The sequence below is a fragment of the Moschus berezovskii genome, chromosome 12 (assembly GCF_049115385.1).
Source record: "Moschus berezovskii isolate FMDL1 chromosome 12, NW_MosBer_1.0, whole genome shotgun sequence".
Taxonomy (NCBI): Eukaryota; Metazoa; Chordata; class Mammalia; order Artiodactyla; family Moschidae; genus Moschus; species Moschus berezovskii.
The window spans coordinates 81,620,540-81,643,800 of record NC_142471.1 but is presented as its reverse complement, the minus strand read 5'-3'; the positions used below and the strand labels follow the sequence as shown (position 1 = coordinate 81,643,800).

Below are 23,261 nucleotides of genomic sequence, written 5' to 3'. Positions count from 1 at the left end.
TAAAAGACATAATTAAAAGCAGAGACATTACTTTGCCAACAAAGGTCCGTCTAGTCAAGGCTATGGTTTTTCCCGTGGTCATGTGTGGATGTGAGAGTTGGACTGTGAAGAAAGCTGATCGCCGAAGAATTGATACTTTTGAACTGTGGTGCTGGAGAAGACTCTTGAGAGTCCCTTAGACTGCAAGGAGACCCAACCAGTCGATTCTAAAGGAGATCAATCCTGGGTGTTCATTGGAAGGACTGATGCTGAAGCTGAAGCTCCAATACTTTGGCCACCTCATACGTCGAGTTGACTCACTGGAAAAGAGTCTGATGTTAGGAGGGATTGGGGGTGGGAGAAGACGGGGACGACAGAGAATGAGATGGCTGGATGGCATGACCGACTCGATGGACATGAGTTTGAGTGAACTCCGGGAGTTGGTGATGGACAGGGAGGCCTGGCGTGCTGTGATTCATGGAGTCGCAAAGAGTCGGACACAACTGAGCGACTGAACTGAACTGAACTGAAAGGCTGACACTTCATCTATACTACTTCAGTAATACAGAGACAGCAATAGTAGTAATAGTGGCCTGATTGAAGGATGTCCATAAATACTGAACTCTCTAAGTTCAGTTCAGTTCAGTTCAGTCGTGCAGTCGTATCCGACTCTTTGCAACCCCATGAATCACAGCACGCCAGGCCTCCCTGTCCATCACCAACTCCCGGAGTTCACTCAAACTCATGTCCATCGAGTCGGTGATGCCATCCAGCCATCTCATTCTCTGTCGTACCCGTCTCCTCCCATCCCCAATCCCTCCTAGCATCAGACTCTTTTCCAATGAGTCAACTCGACGCATGAGGTGGCCAAAGTATTGGAGCTTCAGCTTCAGCATCAGTCCTTCCAATGAACACCCAGGATTGATCTCCTTTAGAATCGACTGGTTGGATCTCCTTGCAGTCCAAGGGACCCTCAAGAGTCTTCTCCAGCACCACAGTTCAAAAGCATCAATTATTCGGCAATCAGCTTTCTTCACAGTCCAACTCTCACATCCATACATGACCACGGGAAAAACCATAGCCTTGACTAGATGGACCTTGGTTGGCAAAGTAATGTCTCCGCTTTTTAATATGCTGTCTAGGCTGGTCATAACTTTCCTTCCAAGGAGTAAGCATCTTTTAATTTCATGGCTGCAATCAGCATCTGCAGTGATTTTGGAGCCCCCCAAAAATAAAGTCTGACACTGTTTCCACTGTTTCCCCATCTATTTCCCATGAAGTGATGGGACCAGATGCCATGATCTTCATTTTCTGAATGTTGAGCTTCAAGCCAACCTTTTCACTCTCCTCTTTCACTTTCATCAAGAGGCCTTTGAGTTCCTCTTCACTTTCTGCCATAACGGTGGTGTCATCTGCATATCTGAGGTTACTGATATTTCTCCCGGCAATCTTGATTCCAGCTTGTGCTTCTTCCAGCCCAGTGTTCCTCATGATGTACTCTGCATATAAGTTAAATAAGCAGGGTGACAATATACAACCTTGACATACTCCTTTTCCTATTTGGAACCAGTCTGTTGTTCCATGTTCAGTTCTAACTGTTGCTTCCTGACCTGCATACAGGTTTCTCAAGAGGCAGGTCAGGTGGTCTGGGATTCCCATCTCTTTCAGAATGTTCCACAGTTTATTGTGATCCACACAGTCAAAGGCTTTGGCATAGTCAATGAAGCAGAAATAGATGTTTTTCTGGAGCTCTCTTGCTTTCTCCATGATCCAGCGGATGTTGGCAATTTGATGTAAAACTCTCTTTTAAAATTTAACAGTAAGTCTACTTAATATAAAAATAAACTTAGAAGTATTCTGACCATGATTTTCCTTAACAATGAGGCAATTTTAAAATCATCTAATCTACATTTCACTACTTGAAAAAATTTAAATGATAAAAAACCCATCGGATACATTTATCTCACACAATAACTAGAGTATATTACTTTGTCCTTGATGCAAACTAAATAAATAGGATCATCATAAGACATGGTACACATTAACACTTGCTTTCTTTTACTTAATAAAAGAGCTATTGAACTTAAACAAGCACACAAACTCAAAACCTTAGAATAAAACCCTAAACATTTAAATAATTTATAAATTCAGCTTTGTGAATTTTTATACAAAATAAACTTTTCAGTATATTATCATCTACATTATCCTGTCAAAAGCTTTTATTTTTATGCATTAAATATAGCTCATTCGATTATAACTTCTAACACTTTTCAAAAACATTGTAACATCATTAAGTTTTAATATCCCTTAATATTCACAAGTATAAAATCAGAAAATTTTTAAATATATTTAAGATGTCTCCTCAAATTACATCTTTAAGGGACAAATTTAAATATGAATGAACTTTGTAATGTTAGTAAGAAATACGTTTTCAGCATTGAATTTTGGAAAGTAATGTTTTTAAGGGACAGACAAACACGACTGTTTTTAGAGCAAAGTGACTAACATGGCAAGGATTCTGACAAGAAGCAAATAACTGAACAGATAATGTGTGAATTGGAGAAAAGAGTTTAGAAAACTGGAAGGCCATAAATGGAGATGAAGGAATTAGACTTGCTATGTATGGTCCCATATGGGTAAATTAGAATAGCTATCACAGGGAGGCAGATTTCATCTCAATTATGAAGAACAACTAATTATCTGAAGATAGAAAATGCTATCACAAGAGATGTTCTGTTTCCTGCCATTAAAGGCATTCAGGCATAAGTTAGATCAGTGGTTGGGTAAATTGTGTCCACAGGCAGAATTCAGCCTGTGTGCACGCTGTCTACACAGCGTAGTGTCCAACTCTGTGACCCTATGGACTATAGCCTACCAGGCTCCTTTGTCCATGGGACTCTCCAGGCAGGAATATTGGAGTGGGTGGCCATGACCTCCTCCACGGGATCTCCCCTGCCCAGGGATGGAACCCAGGTCTCTTATGTCTCCTGCATTGGCAGGAAGGTTGTTTACCACTAGTGCCAACTGGGAAGCCCAGAATTCAGGCTACCAGCTATTTTCGTTCTAGTAAAGGTTTATTGGAACATAAATAGTCCCTTCTATTTGTTTACAAACTGACTCAGGCTGCTTTAGCACCACAGACACCTTAGAGCCCACAAATCTTGAAATTATTTACTAACCAGCCCTTTATAGAAAAATGTTTGCTCACTCCTGTGGATAAGGGATTAGGAATTCAATTACTGTATGGTATCTTGATAAGATAACCAATATTTATCACTTACTTAGGTGCAAAGGAAGTACTGGGCATACCATCTGTGTCAAGGACTGGGTTTAACAGGCTCTTTACTGTACAAAGCAGCCCAGACAACTTGGTGAGTGAAGGTCAAAATTATCTGCATCTTTGTGCTGTGATGAGGGGCTACGTCTACCAGGAGGAGACACAACTGTCTAATTCACACAAAGGCACCCTGTGGACCAGTGTAAGCTGTACACATCATAATCATGTTAATAAAGATAATATTCTTTCTTTTTTTGTTATTAAGTACTGTATTGACCAACTAGGTCTTTTTATTTTATTGGAGTATAACTGCTTTATAATGTTGGGTCTCTGCTGTACATTGCAGTGAATCATCTACATGTATACATATGCCCCCTCCCTTGAGAACTTCCCTCCCCACCCACCCCATCCCATCCAACTAGATGCCATGTCTCAGATATTCTATTACTGGAACTCAGCTTCTTCTCCTCACCCATTGTTTATTTACATCCCACGGAAACGAACATAAATGTTCTATGAAAAGAACTTTTAGGTTTTGAGAAATGCTACAAACTCTATCCTCTCTTTTAGAAAAATACACTGCAAATTAACATATTAAAAACTGTGAGAAAAAAATCTGAGGAAGTCAGTTAAAAACAAACCAAAAGAGACCTGTTTAACTTTAGTATACATAGTATTTTCCAAACATATTTAATTATGGAACCCTTTTTAGTGAACCTACTGTTAATATCTCAAATAACTAAAGTTCTAGAAAATTATGGTATATTCTAGGTCACATGTAGTACTTCCAAATTACATGCTCTTTGAGGGCAAAAAAAATACATCCTTTTTCTCATCCCCTATTGATTTTATCACATTGCTACACACATACAATAATAACCTAAGAAATCCAAGAAATTTATTTTAATGCTATGAAACGTACCTAATCAATATGATGAAAACACTGTTAATTTCACTAATTAAAACAGGCTTTAATTGCTGATGTGACAGGAGAACACAGGGTTATCATCTTCTTTCCACTAAATTAACTAGCTATTAAATAGCAGTATAGCAAAATAATCCTGCAACAGTACATGTCGAATATGTTTCTTCTGCTCTGGGGTATATATTTAAGTACATAAAACTATACAAGACACACTGTATCATATTCAAGGTTAAAGAACTGATATTACCTAACAGATTAACAGGATATCAGAATACAGATTTAACACATTCAAAGTCAATAAAAGCAAATTACCTGAAGAAGGTGACAAAAAACTGCACAAGATCCATGATTGTGTTGTGTTGTGAGAATGCAATCTGAAAAATCAAAATAAAAGGAAGTTTGAAACTTACTGAATCTATGTTCTTCTTTAAAGTGGTGATGTTTCATGGCATTTGCAAATACAATATTTTTAAATCACCAAGAAATCTGGATTCAGTTCAGTTCAGTTCAGTTCAGTTGCTCAGTCGTGTCCGACTCTCCGCGACCCCATGAATCACAGCACGCCAGGCCTCCCTGTCCATCACCACTATTACCATATTATAAATCATATGTGCTAGAACCAAAATTTCATTGACAACACCTCATATATCCAACAACTGAAGACAACCTTTACACAGGCTATAACACTAAATGCTTTAAGAAAACTATTATAAAATTACCTCAGTAATGTATGCTAAGACTGTCACTTGAAATCCTATGAAATATGCCTAACTAAAACATGCAAATGCATTTCTACATCTAATAATGGTCATATTTTTCTATCAATACAATTGATAATTGCTTATGAGATAAAAGACTTAAGTATTATTGTCTAATGAAGCTGCAATTAGTTTGTTATAAACCCCTGAAAGAATAAAATATATCAAAAGTTTATATTTTCATGCTAATAATTTCAGAAGAGAAGTCAATAATCTAAAGTTGTTCCCCACTTTTGTTAACATTATAGAGATCATATTGAAAACATTTCTTGAAGAATTATTATACATTGTACCAGTCAATAATGCAGCATCTGAATAGAGAATACTTGGTATGAAAATCTAATTTTTCACTTATTAGGTGTATATATTCTGGAAATCTATTTAACCTATTTTTGTCCCATGTGTGAATGGTAACAATAAAAGCATCTACTTCATTGTGTTAAAGGAAAGACTAACTCAATTAATAGAAATGATATTATTACCATAATATCTGATATATAGTAGGCTGCTGCTGATAATACAATAAATATCCTGCTTTTACATCATGTATAAAGGAGCTGGTCAACATTAGTGAATTTTTCCAGGTAGCTGGAGGTGAACAATTAAGTTCTTGAAATCTCCTTCTCCTTTAACAATCTTTTATGAAAATCTTTCAAAAATATGTAATACAATTTCCACTCCAGTGAAAACAGACTAACCAAGATGAGATTTCTCTCATCTTAAAGAACTAAAAACTATAAAAAATATACACAGAAACCATTTTCAGACATTAGACAAAAGGCAGATGGGGATATAATCTGTGAGTGAAGGAGAACAAAGGAAATGAATTTCACAATTGTACCAGTTTTCAGGGCAGGGAATTGAAATGGAATTCTAAAATAAGAAATATTGTTTCTTATATAAAACAAAGAATTATAGCCAGTCAAGAAGATAGCTAAATTTTTGTATATACATGAAAGCTTAAATATAATAACATTCATTTCCAAAATGGTTCTAAGCATTTGAAGAATTACAAACCATTTACACAGAGACTGAGGAAAGATAATTGCGGTAGGAGATTGGTTCTAGGTGAAAACATTTTTAAAAATTTAAGAACAAACATCTTTTAAAATGGAAATGATACAGATGAATCACCTCCCCAGGTACTGTCCATGAGAGTATCTTATAAACAGAGCTTATCAGATAATACTGTCAACAATAACTTAAAACCATAGTAAGATGATTCAGGATACAGCAATGGAGAACTAACTGGATAATCTTCAAAAGGATAATTATTTTGAAATCCTAATAAATGAAATTGGTTTAAGATAAACGGGGTTAGGAAGGTAAAATTAGACAGTGTTGAGAAATATCTAAACAATAAAGAAAAAGACCTTGAATAAAGACAAATAAATCAGCAAATACAGAGAAAAGAAAAAAGAAATAAAATAATACATAAATTTAAAAATAATAAGATGAAGTATAGAAGCAGTTGCATTAAATGTGAACAGACTGAATCCTCAACAAAAGAAAGAGATTTCCATAGCATGTTAAAAGGCATAATTTACTTTATTTTTTCTATAGACAGCACATCCACAACAGTGACACATCTATAGCCAAAATATAAAGGATTGTGAGGGAAAAAAAAATTGGCTCTTAAAAGCAACAATGAAGCCATGAAGAGCAAAATGAAATTCAAAATAAAAACCTCGTCTAATAAAACATACAAGGCACAAATAATTCATAAAAATAATAAGCCTATATGCACCAAAATACAGGTCAAATAAGTGAAAACACACGGTCGGACTTCAAGAAGAATTAGGTACCATAATTAAATAGTAAAATTTTAATATGTGTATCTCTTTCATAACTGATCTGAACAAGCAGACAAAAAATTAATTTATTCAGTCATTCAAATCACGAAGAAACATTCAAAGAAATACTGCTTAAGCAAGCTCTGTTCTAGGAGTTGGTGACAACCTTGTAAATAAGACAAAGTCCCTTATCTCTTGGAATTGGCATCCCAATAGCAGGAGACAGAAAATAACCAGGTAGACTCATAAGTGGATATCATAATTTTCAATAAAGGCAAATGTTCCAAAGAAAAATAAGGTGATATGATGAAGTAGAAGGCTATGTAGCTAGTTTAGATCAGGCAGTTACAGCCAGCCTTACTGAAGCCACATGTAAGCTGACACAAAAATAAGAATGGTAAAGCCACACAAAGATCTGTTAGAGGAAAATTCGAGGCTTAGAGAATAGCACGCTTAGGCTAGAGATGTTTAAGAAACTGAAGTCACAACAGCTGCAGTATTGTGAGCTAGAGAAAGAATAGTTTAAATTGAGTACAGTGTGACAAGCTGGGGTTAATTCACCTAGGTCCTTGGCATGATAAAGAGTTTGGAGTGTTCTAATAAGAGCTGAGTCACATAATGACATGATCTTACTCTCAAGAAAAATATTCTGGCTGCTGGGTGAGGGAGAGATGATAAAGAAAAGCAGGGACATTAACAAGAAGGACACTGTATTTTTCTAGCTATGATAGTAGCTTGTACAAGGGTAACAGCCTTGCAGACAAAACCAAGTTGATGGGCACATAATTTGGAGTGAAAGGTGAGAGGGCCTGGTAAAGATTGGATATGAGTCATTTAAAACCAAAACGAAGTTTAGGGCCACCCCATTATCAGAACTAACAAAAAAGTGAACAATTAAGTAGGAGGAAACCAGGAGAGCATTGTGCCAAGGATGTCAAGGAAAAGGAATGTTGTAAGAAGAGTCCCGGTTGGTTTTGGTGGTTGAGTAAGATGAAGACGGGAATATAACTATTAATATTAAATTTGACATCAACCTCGTGCATGGGTAGCGAACAAATGCACTTTCATTGAAGGGGTGGGAATGTTCATTTAAACAGAGAACGCAAGGCGAACCTGTAATGTGAGGAAGTAGACAGCAACGACAGATTGAACTTTCAAAAAGATCTGATAGAAAACAGAAGACAGAATCAGGCGCATATAAAATAGGAAAACAAATCTTTTCCTAAATCCATAGGGCATTTAGAAAAGCAGACAGTGTACACTAAGCAGAGAAACTATTTAAAAATTCCAAATGGTAGGGGTTTTATGTACTATATTATCAGATTAAAACAAAATTAAAACTATAATTTTGAATATAAACAAAAAAAGCTTAACTGCTCAGAAATTGAGAAATATAACCGGTGAGGTCAAGTTCCAGGTGGAGAGTGACAATGGTAGCACAGTTTTATTTTTTATATCCCTTAGTTTCTACACTAAAAGAAAAAACTCAGAATCTATCTGCCCATTACCTATCTATATCAAGTAAATTGCAAAAAAAAGAAAAAAAGAAAGAAAGAAAAGAAAAGAATTTCAACACAGTTAAATGAAAAATTCTCATCCTCTTGATTGCCGAAACATGAACAGGTACTGATAAGCCACAGCACAAGGCACATATGGTACCAGAGTCCACGTGGGAGTAAGAAGAGAATCAACAGGATAATCCAAAAGACATTCACTGGAACCAGACAGGCCAATTTGAATACAGGAAGTAAAAACTGAAGTGGTTTTGCCTAGTCCAAGAGCATATGAGTGCAAAGGGTCTTCGAGAAGTTCCAAAAGAGGCTAGAACAGCTTGGGACACATGAATTTTCAAAAGCAACCACTCAAATCTCTATTCCAAGACAGACCACATATTGAGGAAAAACTGTTGGAAGTGAAATCAAAATTGAGCAGAGCAGGGAAAATGGAAACAAAGGGAAAAAGGTCCAACTCTGGGAGAGGAACAGAGCCTGGAAATCTTTAAAACCCAAGTGACACATATTGGGGGGAGGGGAAAAAAGCCCACACACACACATATGGGCTGCCCTCATTGCTCGATGCTAAGGAATCCACCTGCAATGTAGGAGGCCTGGGTTCGATCCCTGGGTTGGAAAGATCCTCTGGAGAAGGGAACGTCTACCCACTTCAGTATTCTTGCCTGGAGAATTCCATGGACAGAGGAGTCTGGTGGCCTACAGTCCATAGAGTTGCAAAGAGTTGGACAAGACTGAGCAACTTACACTACCACTACATATGTAGTGTTAGCTATCATCACTGTGACTCTTTAATCTACAAAGGGTTTTGTATTCCTTCAAGATAAGTAATGCAAAAACACTGGCTATAGCCAACAGTGTTAAAATAAATTTAGGATGGCAAAGCACATGACTCAGGCTGGTACTGCAGAATTTTATTTTATTATTGCTTTTTGCCCTTTCTAGGTCCATATAGCTAAGTAACTTGGAAAAAAAAATCATGTTTTGAGGCAAGTAAGCAAAACACAAACACACATGAAAATACCTTCCTGAATTTCCCCAAAGAATATTTGTGAAAAGAAAGCAGACAAGGGAAACATCTACAAGCTACAATAATTAACTAAACCACTAAAACATTCGTAAACTTGTATTATCTATGTGTAACTAATCTGTTAACATAATTGTGCTGAAGAAAAAGTGTGGATGGCACAAGCAATCTCTATACTTAGCATGCCATCTGGGTTCTAGGGACTCAAGCTGAACAGCGTTTGATATTGGTTGTTCAAACAGAAAGTCAGTATTACAATGGGTGTTGCAAATCTCTTTTATTGTTTCTCCACCTGGGATTTTCTAAGAAGTTCCACAGAAGACAGCCTTTGAAAGATACTGTGCCAGCGAGTACAGCATCAGGCAGGCACAGGTGTAAAAATGGAAGGCAGATACAAGGAGATTTGGTTGCACTGGTGAACAAGGCCAAGCAAATACTAACTCAAGCAGATTCTCTCTCAAGATTCCCTCTCTGGAGAGTTAATATATTCAGCCGTCAAATACTTCACTGAAAATCTATTATAATCTGGGCACCATGTCAGAGTCTTGGATATATCAGTGAAAAAAAAGACTCTCAGTGGTTGTAACAGAGGTAGACAAAAACAGTAATAACAATTGTAAATTATATACTGTGTTAGAATTTAGTGATTCTAATGGTGTAAAAAAAAACTAAACGTATCCTATTTTCTATATAAATGTACATGGTTATCTAAAAATAGGCAAGAATACTGAGAACAGATAGGAGAAAAAGGCAGGAGTAGCAGAAAGAAATGATATGAGCATTAGTTACAAATGTATCTGACTATTCTCAGTATTTCTCTATCTAGGAAGAGTATCCAGCAACTCCAGGTCCCTTCCAATGATTTCGGAAGACCTACAGAAAAAGAACCAAGTAGAGATAAAAGAAGAACCATTCTAAGTGATACTGGCAACTGGTCTTCATGTGATATTGGTGATAGGGCTAGCTCCTTATGATCTAAATTTCACCTCAACCACACTGCTCTAAGACACTTAGATAAAGTAGCTGCCCTCTCCCATATTCTATACTGTTATGTGAACCTACTTCTTTTACAAATATTACATTCTGAAATTATCTGATTTATTGGTTGATGGTTGATTATTAGTTAAAATATCTTTCCCCACTAAAATGTAAACTCCTTGAGAATACTAGCCTTGTTCATATTATCTGCGGCACTATTCTACTGCCTAGAACACTATTTGGTACACAGTACATGCTGCCGCTAAGTCGCTTCAGTCGTGTCCGACTCTGTGAGACCCCATAGACGGCAGCCGACCAGGCTCCGCCATCCCTGGGACTCTCCAGGCAAAAACACTGGAGTGGGTTGCCATTTCTTTCTCCAATGTGTGAAAGTGAAGACTGAAAGTGAAGTCGCTCAGTCGTGTCCGACTAGTAGCGACCCCATGGACCGCAGCCCACCAGGCTCCTCTGTCCATGCGATTTTCTAGGCAAGAGTACTGGAGTGGCTTGCCATTGCCTTCTCCGACACAGTACATAGGGGGCATTTAATTTTTAAAAAATCTGCTAAATAAATAAATAAATAACAACATCAAAATTTAGCACATCATAAATCCTTATTAACAGCCATGAAAGGAAGGAGGAACAGATGTTATTCTTCAAAACATTAAAAATTTATTTATTTGATCCTCCTTTATAAATCAATAAACATATAGACTATAAGTACCTTCTAATTTCAGATCATAAAATACTATTAACTCTTAGAAAATTTATATATATATAGTAGAATTCAGATGTTCTAAAAAATTTACGTCTGAATAAAAGGTTTGTATTTATAATCACAGAAAAAATCCATATCTACCATTTATAATTTTACCTACATATAAATAAAATATTTTAAAACCAAGATATCAGAAATAGTTTCTTAATATGTATTTTACCTCAGTTCTTAATTTCAACAATAAACATTTCTAACTAGGCTTGTCTTCCAGGAATTTCTTTCAGAAGATGACTTAGATCAAACTACAATCTTCTCATCTAAACCATATGGTATAGCCTGAAATATTACTCTTTAACCAGTGAAAAAAATGATACTGTTTTCAAGTGATCTTTCAGAGTGGTCTTTTGATCACTTGCTAATTTTATTTAGCCAACAGTGAGACAAATGATAACAACAAAAGCAACACTATATTCATGATTTCCCTGAAAGTGTATCTCTAGAGGGTATGGGACACTTCTGACTCTAAAATCTCTAATTGTCTAATAAGAAAGACTTGGCTATAACATGGCTCTTTACAGATAATCAATATGTTCCAATTTGGTTTTGTGGTCATTACTATGAAAAATATGAAAAGTTTACTTAAGTTGAATTTAAACTCAGTTTTAAAACTTTAACAACATAATATACCTCTGAAATTCTCTTTTCATTAATGATTTTTCTCAAGTTATCTAATAATTATTCAAAGAAAATTCTTTAAAAATCAGGAAACCAATTAAAGTTTCACAATATTCTCATTTTCTTCATGTTTTTTAAGTGCCCCAAATGACTGATAAACTGGAATGCTAAATATCAGAGTTAGCTGAAACTACAGCAACAAAGATAATATATTTTGTCCATTTAATCTTAAATGCAAATTCATATTGAAAACATGTCCAAAATCTAAAACCTGATTTAAAATATGCTGTATTTTTCATTAACAACAAGGATGATCAACATTTTGAATATATGATTTGATGAAAAAGTTGCATTAAGTGTGCTTGGAATAGAAAAGTATATTAATAGTTTGATATTTACCACAAAATGTCAGCTTTTGTAAGACAGAAAAAATGTTCTTATTATGAAGGACAAATTGGTGTGTTTGTGCAAAATGTCAGCTTGCCATAAATTCTGATATAATATTGAGATACAAAAAAATGAAAATATGAAAAGATGTATTAAAATAATTAAATTCATCTAACAAACTGAAAGTAAAAGAGAGGTTCTTCAAACCACTATTTGGATTATAGTCCTTCAAAATGATGACACAAAAGCAGAGTTAAGTAACCCAAGTTAGTCGTCGAGTCATATCTCAAAGACAACTGGGCTTGTTTTAGGCAAGCATTTCAAAATCATATTAAGTCTATCTCTGCATTTTTAAAAATAAAGTAGACTGGGGCTTAAACTAAATATTACTGAATAAGCTCAACTAAGATAACCAATTTGAGATATTAATAAGCATAAATTTCCTACAGATAACTGATACACTGCTTATTGATAATATAAATTTATATCATTCCTGATAAAGCAATATTTTTTTAATGTAGTTAAATAAAAAATGGATGATTTTTAAAAGAGAATAAAATGTATGATGAACAAACATCCTGTCCAATTCTGCATAAACAGTATACTGATTACTCTGATTAAAAACCCTGAATGAAGGCTGTCTTTTCACCTTACTTATAGTTTCCTTTGCGGTGCAGAAGCTGTTGATTTTAATTAGGTCCCATTTGTTTATTTTTGCTTTTATTTCCAATATTCTGGGAGGTGGGTCATGGAGGATCCTGCTGTGATTTATGTCGGAGAGTGTTTTGCCTACGTTCTCCTCTAGGAGTTTTATAGTTTCTGGTCTTACGTTTAGCTCTCTAATCCATTTTGAGTTTATTTTTGTGTATGTTGTTAGGAAGTGTTCTAGTTTCATTCTTTTACAAGTGGCTGACCAGTTTTCCCAGCACCACTTGTTAAAGAGACTGTCTTTTCTCCAGCCTTCAGAATGGGAGAAAATAATAGCAAATGAAGCAACTGATAAAGGATTAATCTCCAAAATATACAAGCAGCTCCTGCAGCTCAATTCCAGAAAAATAAGTGACCCAATCAAAAAATGGGCCAAAGAACTAAACAGACATTTCTCCAAAGAAGACATAAACATGGCTAACAAACACATGAAAAAATGCTCAACATCCCTAATAATCAGAGAGACGCAAATCAAAACCACAATGAGATACCATTTCACACCAGTCAGAATGGCTGCTATCCAAAAGTCTACACGCAATAAATGCTGGAGAGAATGTGGAGAGAAAGGAACCCTCTTACACTGTTGGTGGGAATGCAAACTAGTACAGCCACTATGGAGAACAGTGTGGAAATTCCTCAAAAAAATGGAAATAGAACTGCCATATGATCCAGCAATCACACTCCTGGGCATACACACCGAGGAAACCAGAATTGAAAGAGACACATGTACTCCAATGTTCACTGCAGCACTGTTTATAATAGCCAGGACATGGAAGCAACCTAGATGTCCATCTGCAGACGAATGGATAAGAAAGCTGTGGTACATATACACAATGGAGTATTATTCAGCCATTAAAAAGAATACATTTGAATCCGTTCTAATGAGGTGGATGAAACTGGAGCCTATTATACAGAGTGAAGTAAGCCAGAAATAAAAACACCAATACAGTATACTAACACATATATATGGAATTTAGAAAGATGCAAATGATAACCCTGTATACGAGACAGCAAAAGAGACACAGATGTATAGAACAGTCTTTGGGACTCTGTGGGAGAGGCTGAGGGTGGGATGATTTGGGAGAATGGCATTGAAACACGTATGTTGTCATATGTGAAACGAATCACTAGTTCAGGGTCGATGCATGTTATAGGATGCTCAGGGCTGGCATGCGGGGATGACCCAGAGGGAGGATAAAGGGAGGAGGGAGGTGGGAGCGGGGTTCGGGAGGGGGAGCTTATGTGGACCCGGGGCGAATTCATGTCAATGTATGGCAAAACCAACCAATATAATATTGTAAAATTAAAAAAAAAAAGGTCAGAAAAAAAAAAAACCCTGAATGTTGTTTATAAAAATTTAGTAAGTTTAATTCTTCTTAGAGAAAATACATGTCTTAGTGAAGGCACTCATAACTTTCCTCCTGGTTTAACGTAAAAACCCAACTGTCTTCAACCGCATAAGTTTCTGGTCATTATTTACCCAGCCTAAGAAATGTTCTTTATTTGAAACTGAAGGACTTTCCCATAATTCTACTCCTCAGGATCCTTCACTCCCCCATTTAAATATCCTCACTGTTTTTCCACCACTTTTAGCTTGAACTCCAACTTTCTTGACATAGAAGCAGTGAACCTCAAATTTTGGCCTTTGCTTCTCTCTCTACGCAGAGCACTGACACAGCAGTGATCACAGTGCATACATTACCAACCTCTGTGCTTTGTTTGCCACAAACTGTTTCCTCCTGCCCTAACACGTTCTTCTCTTGAGTAACTCCTACCCAAATGATCTGCTTCCTGGCACGTCTAGATCCTGTATGCTGCTGCTGCTGCTAAGGCACTTCAGTCGTGTCCGACTCTGTGTGACTCCATAGACGGAAGCCCACCAGGCTCCCCCGTCCCTGGGATTCTCCAGGCAAGAACACTGGAGTGGGTTGCCATTTCCTTCTCCAAGATCCTGTATAATGGCCCTCAATTGTACACCTGATATCCCTACCATACACTTTTACTGCAGTATTACCAAAATACTAACATTTATTAAAGTGCTTACCATTGCCCAGGCACTATGAAGAGTGTTTTTTACACACTAATTTATTTAATCCTCAGAATAAGCCAACAAAGTAGGTAATGTTATTAAATTCATCTTATAGATAAGGAAATAAAGGTTTATAGATCACTCAGGCAACAAGCAGTGGAGGTAAAATGGAAACCAATGCGTTCTGAAGCTAGTTCTTAAGTTCCATACTTTCCTAGCAAGAATCAATCAGAGTGCGCTGCAATAATTAGCACAGCTGTCTTCTCTTTCCGTTCAACTTCAAGATATTTGAAGTCAGATATTACGATGTTGAGCTAAACACTTCTAGCAACTGGCAAAGAGCTAGCGTTTTTACTTATATGTCTTTGTGTCCTTAGTTGCTTAGTCGTGTCTGACTCTTTGCAGTCCCATGAATTGTAGCCCACCAGGCTCCTCTGTCCATGGGATTCTCCAGGCAAGAATGCTGGAGTGGGCTGCCATTTCCTCCTCCAGGGGATCTTAGCAATCCAGGGATGGAACCCAGGTTTCCCGTGTTGCAGGTGGATTCTTTACCATCTGACACACCAGGAAGTGAATGAATTGCAGTAACTTCTATCGATTTTCAATTGAATGCTCTGAATAGAAAGTCTCAAAACAGTTTCATTTTACTAAAGGTCAAGCTGTTCAGGAAAACGATTAGTGTTAAATCAAGAGTAGTCAGTAAAAACACATAGAGCTTTAAATCTACATATTCAGAGAGTAAATTTTCTGTAAGTTAAAGGATATTATCATTTCAAAAACAGTATTAAGTGTTAAAATATGAAACCAAACCATTAAAATGAACAGATAAAGTTTTGTATTTGTAAAGCTACCTGTTCCTGATTATCGTATTAGCATATTTATGAGGTATTCTTCAAGTATCAGGTTTTAATTCAAAGATATAAAACTGCAAGAGTAATGGCTAATATAGAAGTCTATATGCAGTTTATGCTTGTAACACTACTTTCTATAAATTATCTTTTTTTCCCCCCACAACCTAGCTTCTCTCCTATAATTTAAGTGGTGAATAGGGACCTTCCTTTTATAGAGTGATGTTCACCAACCCTTCATCATTCAATTCTACCTCTAAAACTTCAAAAACAGATTTTATATCTAAACCCCAAAGAAGCAAATGTAGCCACAGTCTTACTAAAGCATGCGGTACTTGCCAAATGTCATTTTTTCCGTACATATATACTTCTACTAAATAAGTGATTGAACCATCTGCATTCAAAAAGGCATTAATAGTTGCTAAAGAAACAATGAAAGGTATAAAATTTCAAAGAAAAACATTTCCTATACACATCTAATTTTGAAACTTTGAAGGTTAATTCTTTTACTCTCTTCTCTCCATTAAATTTAGATTAATGGACCAGAATGCAGTGAATTAGGTGCTTTCCATAAGAAAGTGTTTTTAAAACCAATTTAGTAGGTCCCCAAAACTGTTCTATTCCATTGCATTGTTCATTTAAGAATGTGAATGTCTTCTTATCTCTCCTTGCTAGTCTATGAACTCTACATTCAGTTGATTATTTCTTTCCTTTTCTCCCTTGCCTTTCCTTCTCTTCCTCTTAGATGACCAATACAAAGAAAGAGAGGAAAACAACAGGATGGGAACAGACCAGTATTTCTTCAAGGAAACTGGAGATATCAATGGAACATTTCATGCAAGGATGCATATGATAAAGGACAGAAACAGTAAGGACCTAATAAAAGCAGAAGAGATTAAGAAGAGGTGCCAAGAACTAAAGGTCTTAATAACTCAGATAATCATGATGATATGGTCACTCATCTAGAGCCAGACATACTGGAACATGAAGTCAAGTGGGAAAGCACTGAAAGTGAAAAGTGAAAGTGAAGTCGCTCAAAGCGTCTGACTCTTTGCAACCACATGAACTGTAGCCTACCAGGCTCCTCTTTCCATGGGATTTTCCAGCCAAGCGTACTAGAGTGGGTTGCCATTTCCTTCTCCAGGGGATCTTCCCAACCCAAGGATTGAACCCATATCGTCCGCACTGCAGGCAGATGCTTTACCATCAGAACCACCACGGAACGCGTTACTATGAACAAAACTATGGAGGTGACAGAATCCCAGCTGACCTATTTAAAATGCTACAAGATGATGCTCTTAAAGTGCTGCACTCAATATGCCAGCAAATATGGAAAACTCAGCAGTGGCCATATGACTAGAAATGGTCAGTTTTCATCCCAGCTTCAAAGAAGGGCAATGCCAAAGAATGTACAAACTACTGTACAATTGCATTCATTTCACATGCTAGAAAGGTAATGCTCAAAATAGTTCAAGCTAGGCTTTAGCAATAGGTGAACCAACAACTTCCAGATGTACAAGCTGGGTTTAAAACAGGTAGAGGAACCAGAGATCAAATGACCAACATTCATTGGATCATAGAGGAAGCAAAGAAATTTCAGAAAAACATCTACTTCTGCTTCATTGACTACACTAAAACCTTTGACTGTGTAGATCACAACAAACTGTAGAAAATTCTCAAACACATGAAATTACCAAACCACCTTCACCTGTCTCCTGAGAAACCTCTACTGAAGTCAAGAAGCGATAGTTAGAACTCCACATGGAACAACTATCTGGTTCAAAATTGGGAAAGGAGTACATCAAGGTTGAATATTCTCACCCTGTTTATTTAACTTACATACAGAGTACATCATGTGAAATGCCAGGGTAAAAGACAAAGAAGGGTGAATGCAGAAGAATTGATACTTCTGAATTGTGGTGCTGCAAAAGACTCCTGAGAGTCCCTTGGACTGCAGGGAGATCAAACCAATCAATCACAAAGGAAATCAATCCTGAATATTCATTGGAAGGACTGATGCTAAAGCAAAAGCTCCAATATTTTGGCCACCTGATTTGAAGAGTCAGCTCACTGGAAAAGACCCTGGTGCTGGGAAAGATTGAGGCAGGAGAAGAAGCGGGTGCCAGAAGATGATATGCTTGGATGACATCACCAACTCAATGCACAGGAGTCTGAGCCGGATCTGGGAGATAGTGAAGGACAGGGAAGCCTGGCATGCTACAGTGTATGGGGTTGTAAAGGGTCACAGACGACTCAGTGACTGAACTACAACAATAACTTTTTTAAAACTTCAAATTTCAGCTATGTACAATGAAAGGTGTATGATAGAATAAAAAATTATCTTAGTTAAAAAATTAATAATGGCGATCAATAGAAACAATATTTTTCTGCTTTATATAAAAATATTACAGTCTATAAGATTAAATTATGAGTACAAGTATCTAAAAATATTTATTAGTTCATGTGAATATTTAACATACATGCAGAGTACATCATGCGAAATGCCAAGCTGGATGAAGCACAAGCTGGAATCAAAACTGACAGGAAAAACATCAATAACCTCAGATATACAGATATCACCACCCTTGTGGCAGAAAGAGAGGAGGAATTAAACTAAACTTTAACCTCTTGATGAAGGTCAAAGAGGAGAGTGAAAAAGTTGGATTAAAACTCAACATTCAAAAAAACAAAAATCATGGCATCTGGTCCCATCAGTTCAGTTCAGTTCAGTCGCTCAGTCGTGTCCAACTCTCCGCGACCCCATGAATCACAGCACGCCAGGCCTCCCTGTCCATCACCAACTCCCGGAGTACACTCAAACTCATGTCCACAGAGTCGGTGATGCCATCCAGCCATCTCATTCTCCGTCGTCCCCTTCTCCTCCCGCCCCCAACCTTTCCCAGCATCAGAGTCTTTTCCAGTGAGTCAACTCGTCGCATGAGGTGGCCAAAGTATTGCAGTTTCAGCTTTAGCATCAGTCCTTCCAATGAATACCCAGGATTGATCTCCTTTAGAATGGACTGGTTGGATCTCCTTGCAGTCCAAGGGACTCTCAAGAGTCTTCTCCAACACCACAGTTCAAAAGCATAAATTCTTCAGCAATCAGCTTTCTTCCCATCACTCCATGGTAAACAGATGGGGAAACAATGGAAACAATAACAGGCCTTATTTTGGGGGGCTCCAAAATCACTGCAGATGGTGACTGCAGCCATGAAATTAAAAGTCACTCGCTCCTTGGAAGAAAAGCTATGACAAATCTAGATAGTAAAGATACTGCTTTGCCTACAAAGGTCCATATAGTTAAAGCTATGGCTGTTCCAGTAGTCATGTATGTATGTGAATGTTGGACCATACATAAAGAAGGCTGAACACTGAAGAACTGATGCTTTTGAACCGTGGATTTGGAGAAGACTCTTGAGAGTCCCTTGGACTGAAAAGAGATCAAATCAGTCAATCCTAAAGGAAATCAATCTTGAATATTCATTAGAAGGACTAATGCTGAAGTTGAAGCTCCAATAATGTGGCCACCTGATGCGAAAAACTGATCCATTGGAAAAGACCCTCATGCTGAGGAAGATTTAAGGCAGGAGAAGAAGGGGATTACAGAGGGTGAAATGGTTGGGTGGCATCATTAACTCAATGGACATGAGTTTGAGCATGCTCCGGGAAATAGTGAAGGACAGGGAAGCCTGCCGTGCTGCAGTCCATGGGGTCTCATAGAGTGAGACATGACTGAGTGACTGAACAACAATGAATATTTAAACAGAATGCATTAAAAATCTTAAGAGATTAATTAGACATCAAAGGAAAATTAATGACTTTTAAAAATAATACTAAAAGAAGTTGGAAAATTTCTTAGAAATATTTTACAAATGAAAAGATCGAAAATGTTCTTCTTAAGAGATATTCTTAGAAAAATATTTTACACTTAAGCAATCATATCTAATTCAAACTATTTTGTTGGTTATAAAAAACAGCATTGGTAGTAATATTTCATATAAAGATTCACCAAACTTCTGCAGAGAACAAGAGAGTAAGTATTTTGTGATTTCTGAGCAATATGATCTCACTTTTACTACTCAACTCTAACATTATAGCATAAACTTGATATATCTTCCTTCTCTGAATCTCTAGAGCATTTGTACCTATCATAACCAATCTTATTTTGTCACTGTCATAAAAACTTGCCATTCTTCTCTATAAGAATATATTCCTTAAATATTATTAGATATAGTCTTCACATAGACATTTTCTGATTTTCAGAACTGATACATTAGTTGAGTAACTGATAAAATTAACAATTTTCCAATGCTATTTCTTGAACTTGTCCTAACAGTTTTAACGAAAAAAGAATCAAACGGAAAGGTTCATTGGAAAATATATATAACAAATTTCTCAAGCCTGTAACAATTACAGTTCAGTTCAGTTGCTCAGTTGTGTCCGATTCTTTGCAAGCCCATGAACTGCAGCATGCCAGGCCTCCCTGTCCATCACCAACTCCTGGAGTCCACCCAAACCCATGTCCATGGAGTCGTTGATGCCATCCAACCATCTCATCCTCTGTTGTCCTCTTCTCCTCCTGCCCCCAATCTTGCCCAGCATCAGGGTCTTTTCAAATGAGTCAGCTCTTTGCATCAGGTGGCCAAAGTATTGGAGTTTCAGCTTCAACATCAGTCCTCCCAATGAACACCCAGGACTGATCTCCTTGCAGTCCAAGGGACTCTCAAGAGTCTTCTCCAAAACCATAGTTCAAAAGCAGCAATTCTTCAGCGCTCAGCTTCCTTTAAGTCCAACTCTCACATCCATACATGACCAATGGAAAAATCAAAGCCTTGACTAGACAGACCTTTGTTGGCAAAGTCATGCCTCTACTTTTTAATATGCTGTCTAGGTTGGTCATAGCTTTCCTTCCAAGGAGTAAGCGTCTTTTAATATCATGGCTGCAGTCACCATCTCCAGTGATTTTGGAGCCCAATCCAGTATCCTTGGGCTTCCCTGGTGGCTTACCAGGTAAAGAATTTGTTTGCAATACAGGAGGCCTGGGATCAGTCCCTGGGTTGTGAAGATCCCTTGGAGGAGGACATGAAAACCCACTCCAGGATTCTTGCCTTGAGAATCCCAAGGACAGAGGAGGCTGGCAAGCTACAGTCCATGGAGTCACAAAGAGTTGGATACAACTGAACAACCAAGTACATCTTTATTAATACACATCTGTTATAACTTTTACTTTCAAACCATATACACAAGGTAAAACTTCCTATAGGCTCCAATCCCTGTTTGTCAAGTAGCTAGCATCTTCTTCTGTGCTCAAATGACTCATGTCTATGTTCAAAATACTAACACACTTGTGATAAAAATTTACAAACATCAACATTAGGATTCTGTTATTTTTCTCTTTGGTTCTATATAACTTAACCATTATTAGTAAGAGGATATCACCTAGTGTACTATGGAAATTAGATTTGCAAATTGAAGAATGATTCCGCATCATTCTCATTAAAAAAATCAAATCAAAATTATGACATCGGTTTGCAGATTGACTTAATAGTGAATTACCAAATTCCATTTACTCAGAAACAGGTAATTTAGATTCAATCTAATTTAATTTAATTTAAACGGTGATGTATAAGTGTTGATGAGCAGCATTATTGCAGGAGAATACAAAGTACTTAAGTTCAATTCACTCTTTGTTTTTAAGGTATTAGCACTGCAGTTATAGTAGTATTTTTTTTTTCTTTTTTTATTGTCAAGATTCAATTGCATGGCATTACAAGTCGTAAAGAATAAGGGTAACAAAATAAAATCTCCCCCAAGAAGCTGATGCAAATCAACTGAACAGCATGATTCCTAACATTACCAGAGAAAAAATTTTCCTTCTTAATTACTACATCATTGGTATATTCATCACATACTGGTAGGCGTGTTACAGTCACAATTAGGAGTCTTAAGGATATCTGAATGCTAGTGTTTGGCAATCTAAAACATAAAATACTCTATTGAAGACAATAAAGAAAATTGTTTAAAAATTAGAATGATTTACTTTAAATGGAAATGGCTTTCTTAAATATATAAATTGATCAAATAATATGTTAAATGGCAGAGGCTCCCCCTTCAATGGCCGCATTAAAGTCTGATTAATGTGTACAAGTGGCTACCTACTTAAAAATGTCCTACTCTGGTAGACATATTATGTATCTGGCAGAACAAAGTAATCATCGTGATTTCTAAAATTCTACCATTAAGAACATTATTTATGATACAATTAGAATTAAAGCTTTACAATCTATATAACTCAGTAATAGGGACTAAAAAGTAATGGTATAGCACAAAAAAATAACCTTAGTAAAGATGTTTATTCCTCAAACATGTTCATGAGTATTAAAAAAATCATGGAGCCAGTGGATTTTGTTGGAAATAATACTTTCAGAATGAAAAGCCTTAATTTACCTTTTAACTTAGCAATTATTACAATATTTAGCCATATGCAGTCTGTATAAGGATTGTAGGTTATACAATTCATATTAAAAGGTTCTGCTGAATAATAAAAAAATTTAAAAATTTAAATTTTAATGGGATTATTGAAGAAAGGGACAAGAGATAGGTAAAAACAAAAACATTTGATATACAGCTTGTAATAAAACATACATTATTACCAAAGGAAACTATATATTTCAATGAAAATGTAATACAAAAACTAATATTATTTCAGTCAAGATTTTATTTAAAAAATCCAGTTTAAAAAACTTTCCATCTAATTGTACTTTTACCTCAGGTCTAAAGAATAACAGATGATAGATAGATGTGTACAGATTTATAATGTATTTTATATGATATATATAATATTCCACATTCACTAGTTTATGTATATTTATAAGAGTTAACTAGCCAACAAAAAACTTTAAATTAGAGTTTGCATTTATCTACTCAAACTGCATTTAAACTATTTGTATTTCATCAGCTCTGACTTTTCCAGAAAATTTTCTGCCTACTAAAACAAAGTATACAAGTGACAGTAACTTTAACGTGTCTAGTGAGAAACTTCTCATTAATCAAACATACCAATTACTATAAGCATTCTAATAATTAAGTGGTATAAACATTTTCTCATCTGTTTAAAATATAAAATCTTATGGTGTTATTAAGATGATAGAATCATGAAATACTATAGATAGAAAGCCACTTATATTTTCCCTACAATACTTATGATTATAATAAAGCCTCTATTTAATTATGTACGTGGAGTGATCACTATTAAGGCTGGAAAACCATTCTTTTGGACAATTATATTCATTAGAAATTTTGTTTTAACTTGCACTATCTTTCTCTATCCTGGAGAAGGAAATGGCAACTGACTCCAGTATTATCACCTGGAGAATCCTGCAGACAGGGGAGCCTGGCAGGCTACAGTCCATGGGGCCATAAAGAGTCATACACAACTTAGCAACTACGCACCACAGATACCTCTCTACAATATCAACTGACTGATTTTATTTCACATGTTTAGTGTTCCATGTATATGTGTGCTTAGTCATTGAGTCATGTCTGACTCTTTGTGACCCCTAGATTGTAATCTGCCAGGGTTCTCTGTCCATGGGATATTCCAGGCAAGAATACTTGAGTGGGTTGCCATTTCCTACTCCAGGGGATC

The 23,261-nt window shown here is 36.4% G+C and overlaps 1 protein-coding gene across 2 annotated transcripts in view; it reads right to left on the bottom strand.

Annotated features, from left to right (window-relative positions):
* Window positions 1-23,261, bottom strand: part of ATRNL1 (attractin like 1) — an 843,932-nt gene that overhangs the window by 482,141 nt on the left and 338,530 nt on the right. For both annotated transcript variants that reach the window (XR_016038801.1, XM_055424575.2), the window contains exon 25: window positions 4,494-4,555. Coding sequence is in view for 1 of the 2 variants with exons in the window: in XM_055424575.2 (XP_055280550.2) it covers window positions 4,494-4,555 (62 nt within the window). In the remaining variant the exon portion in view is untranslated. The remainder of the gene's footprint in view (window positions 1-4,493; window positions 4,556-23,261) is intronic.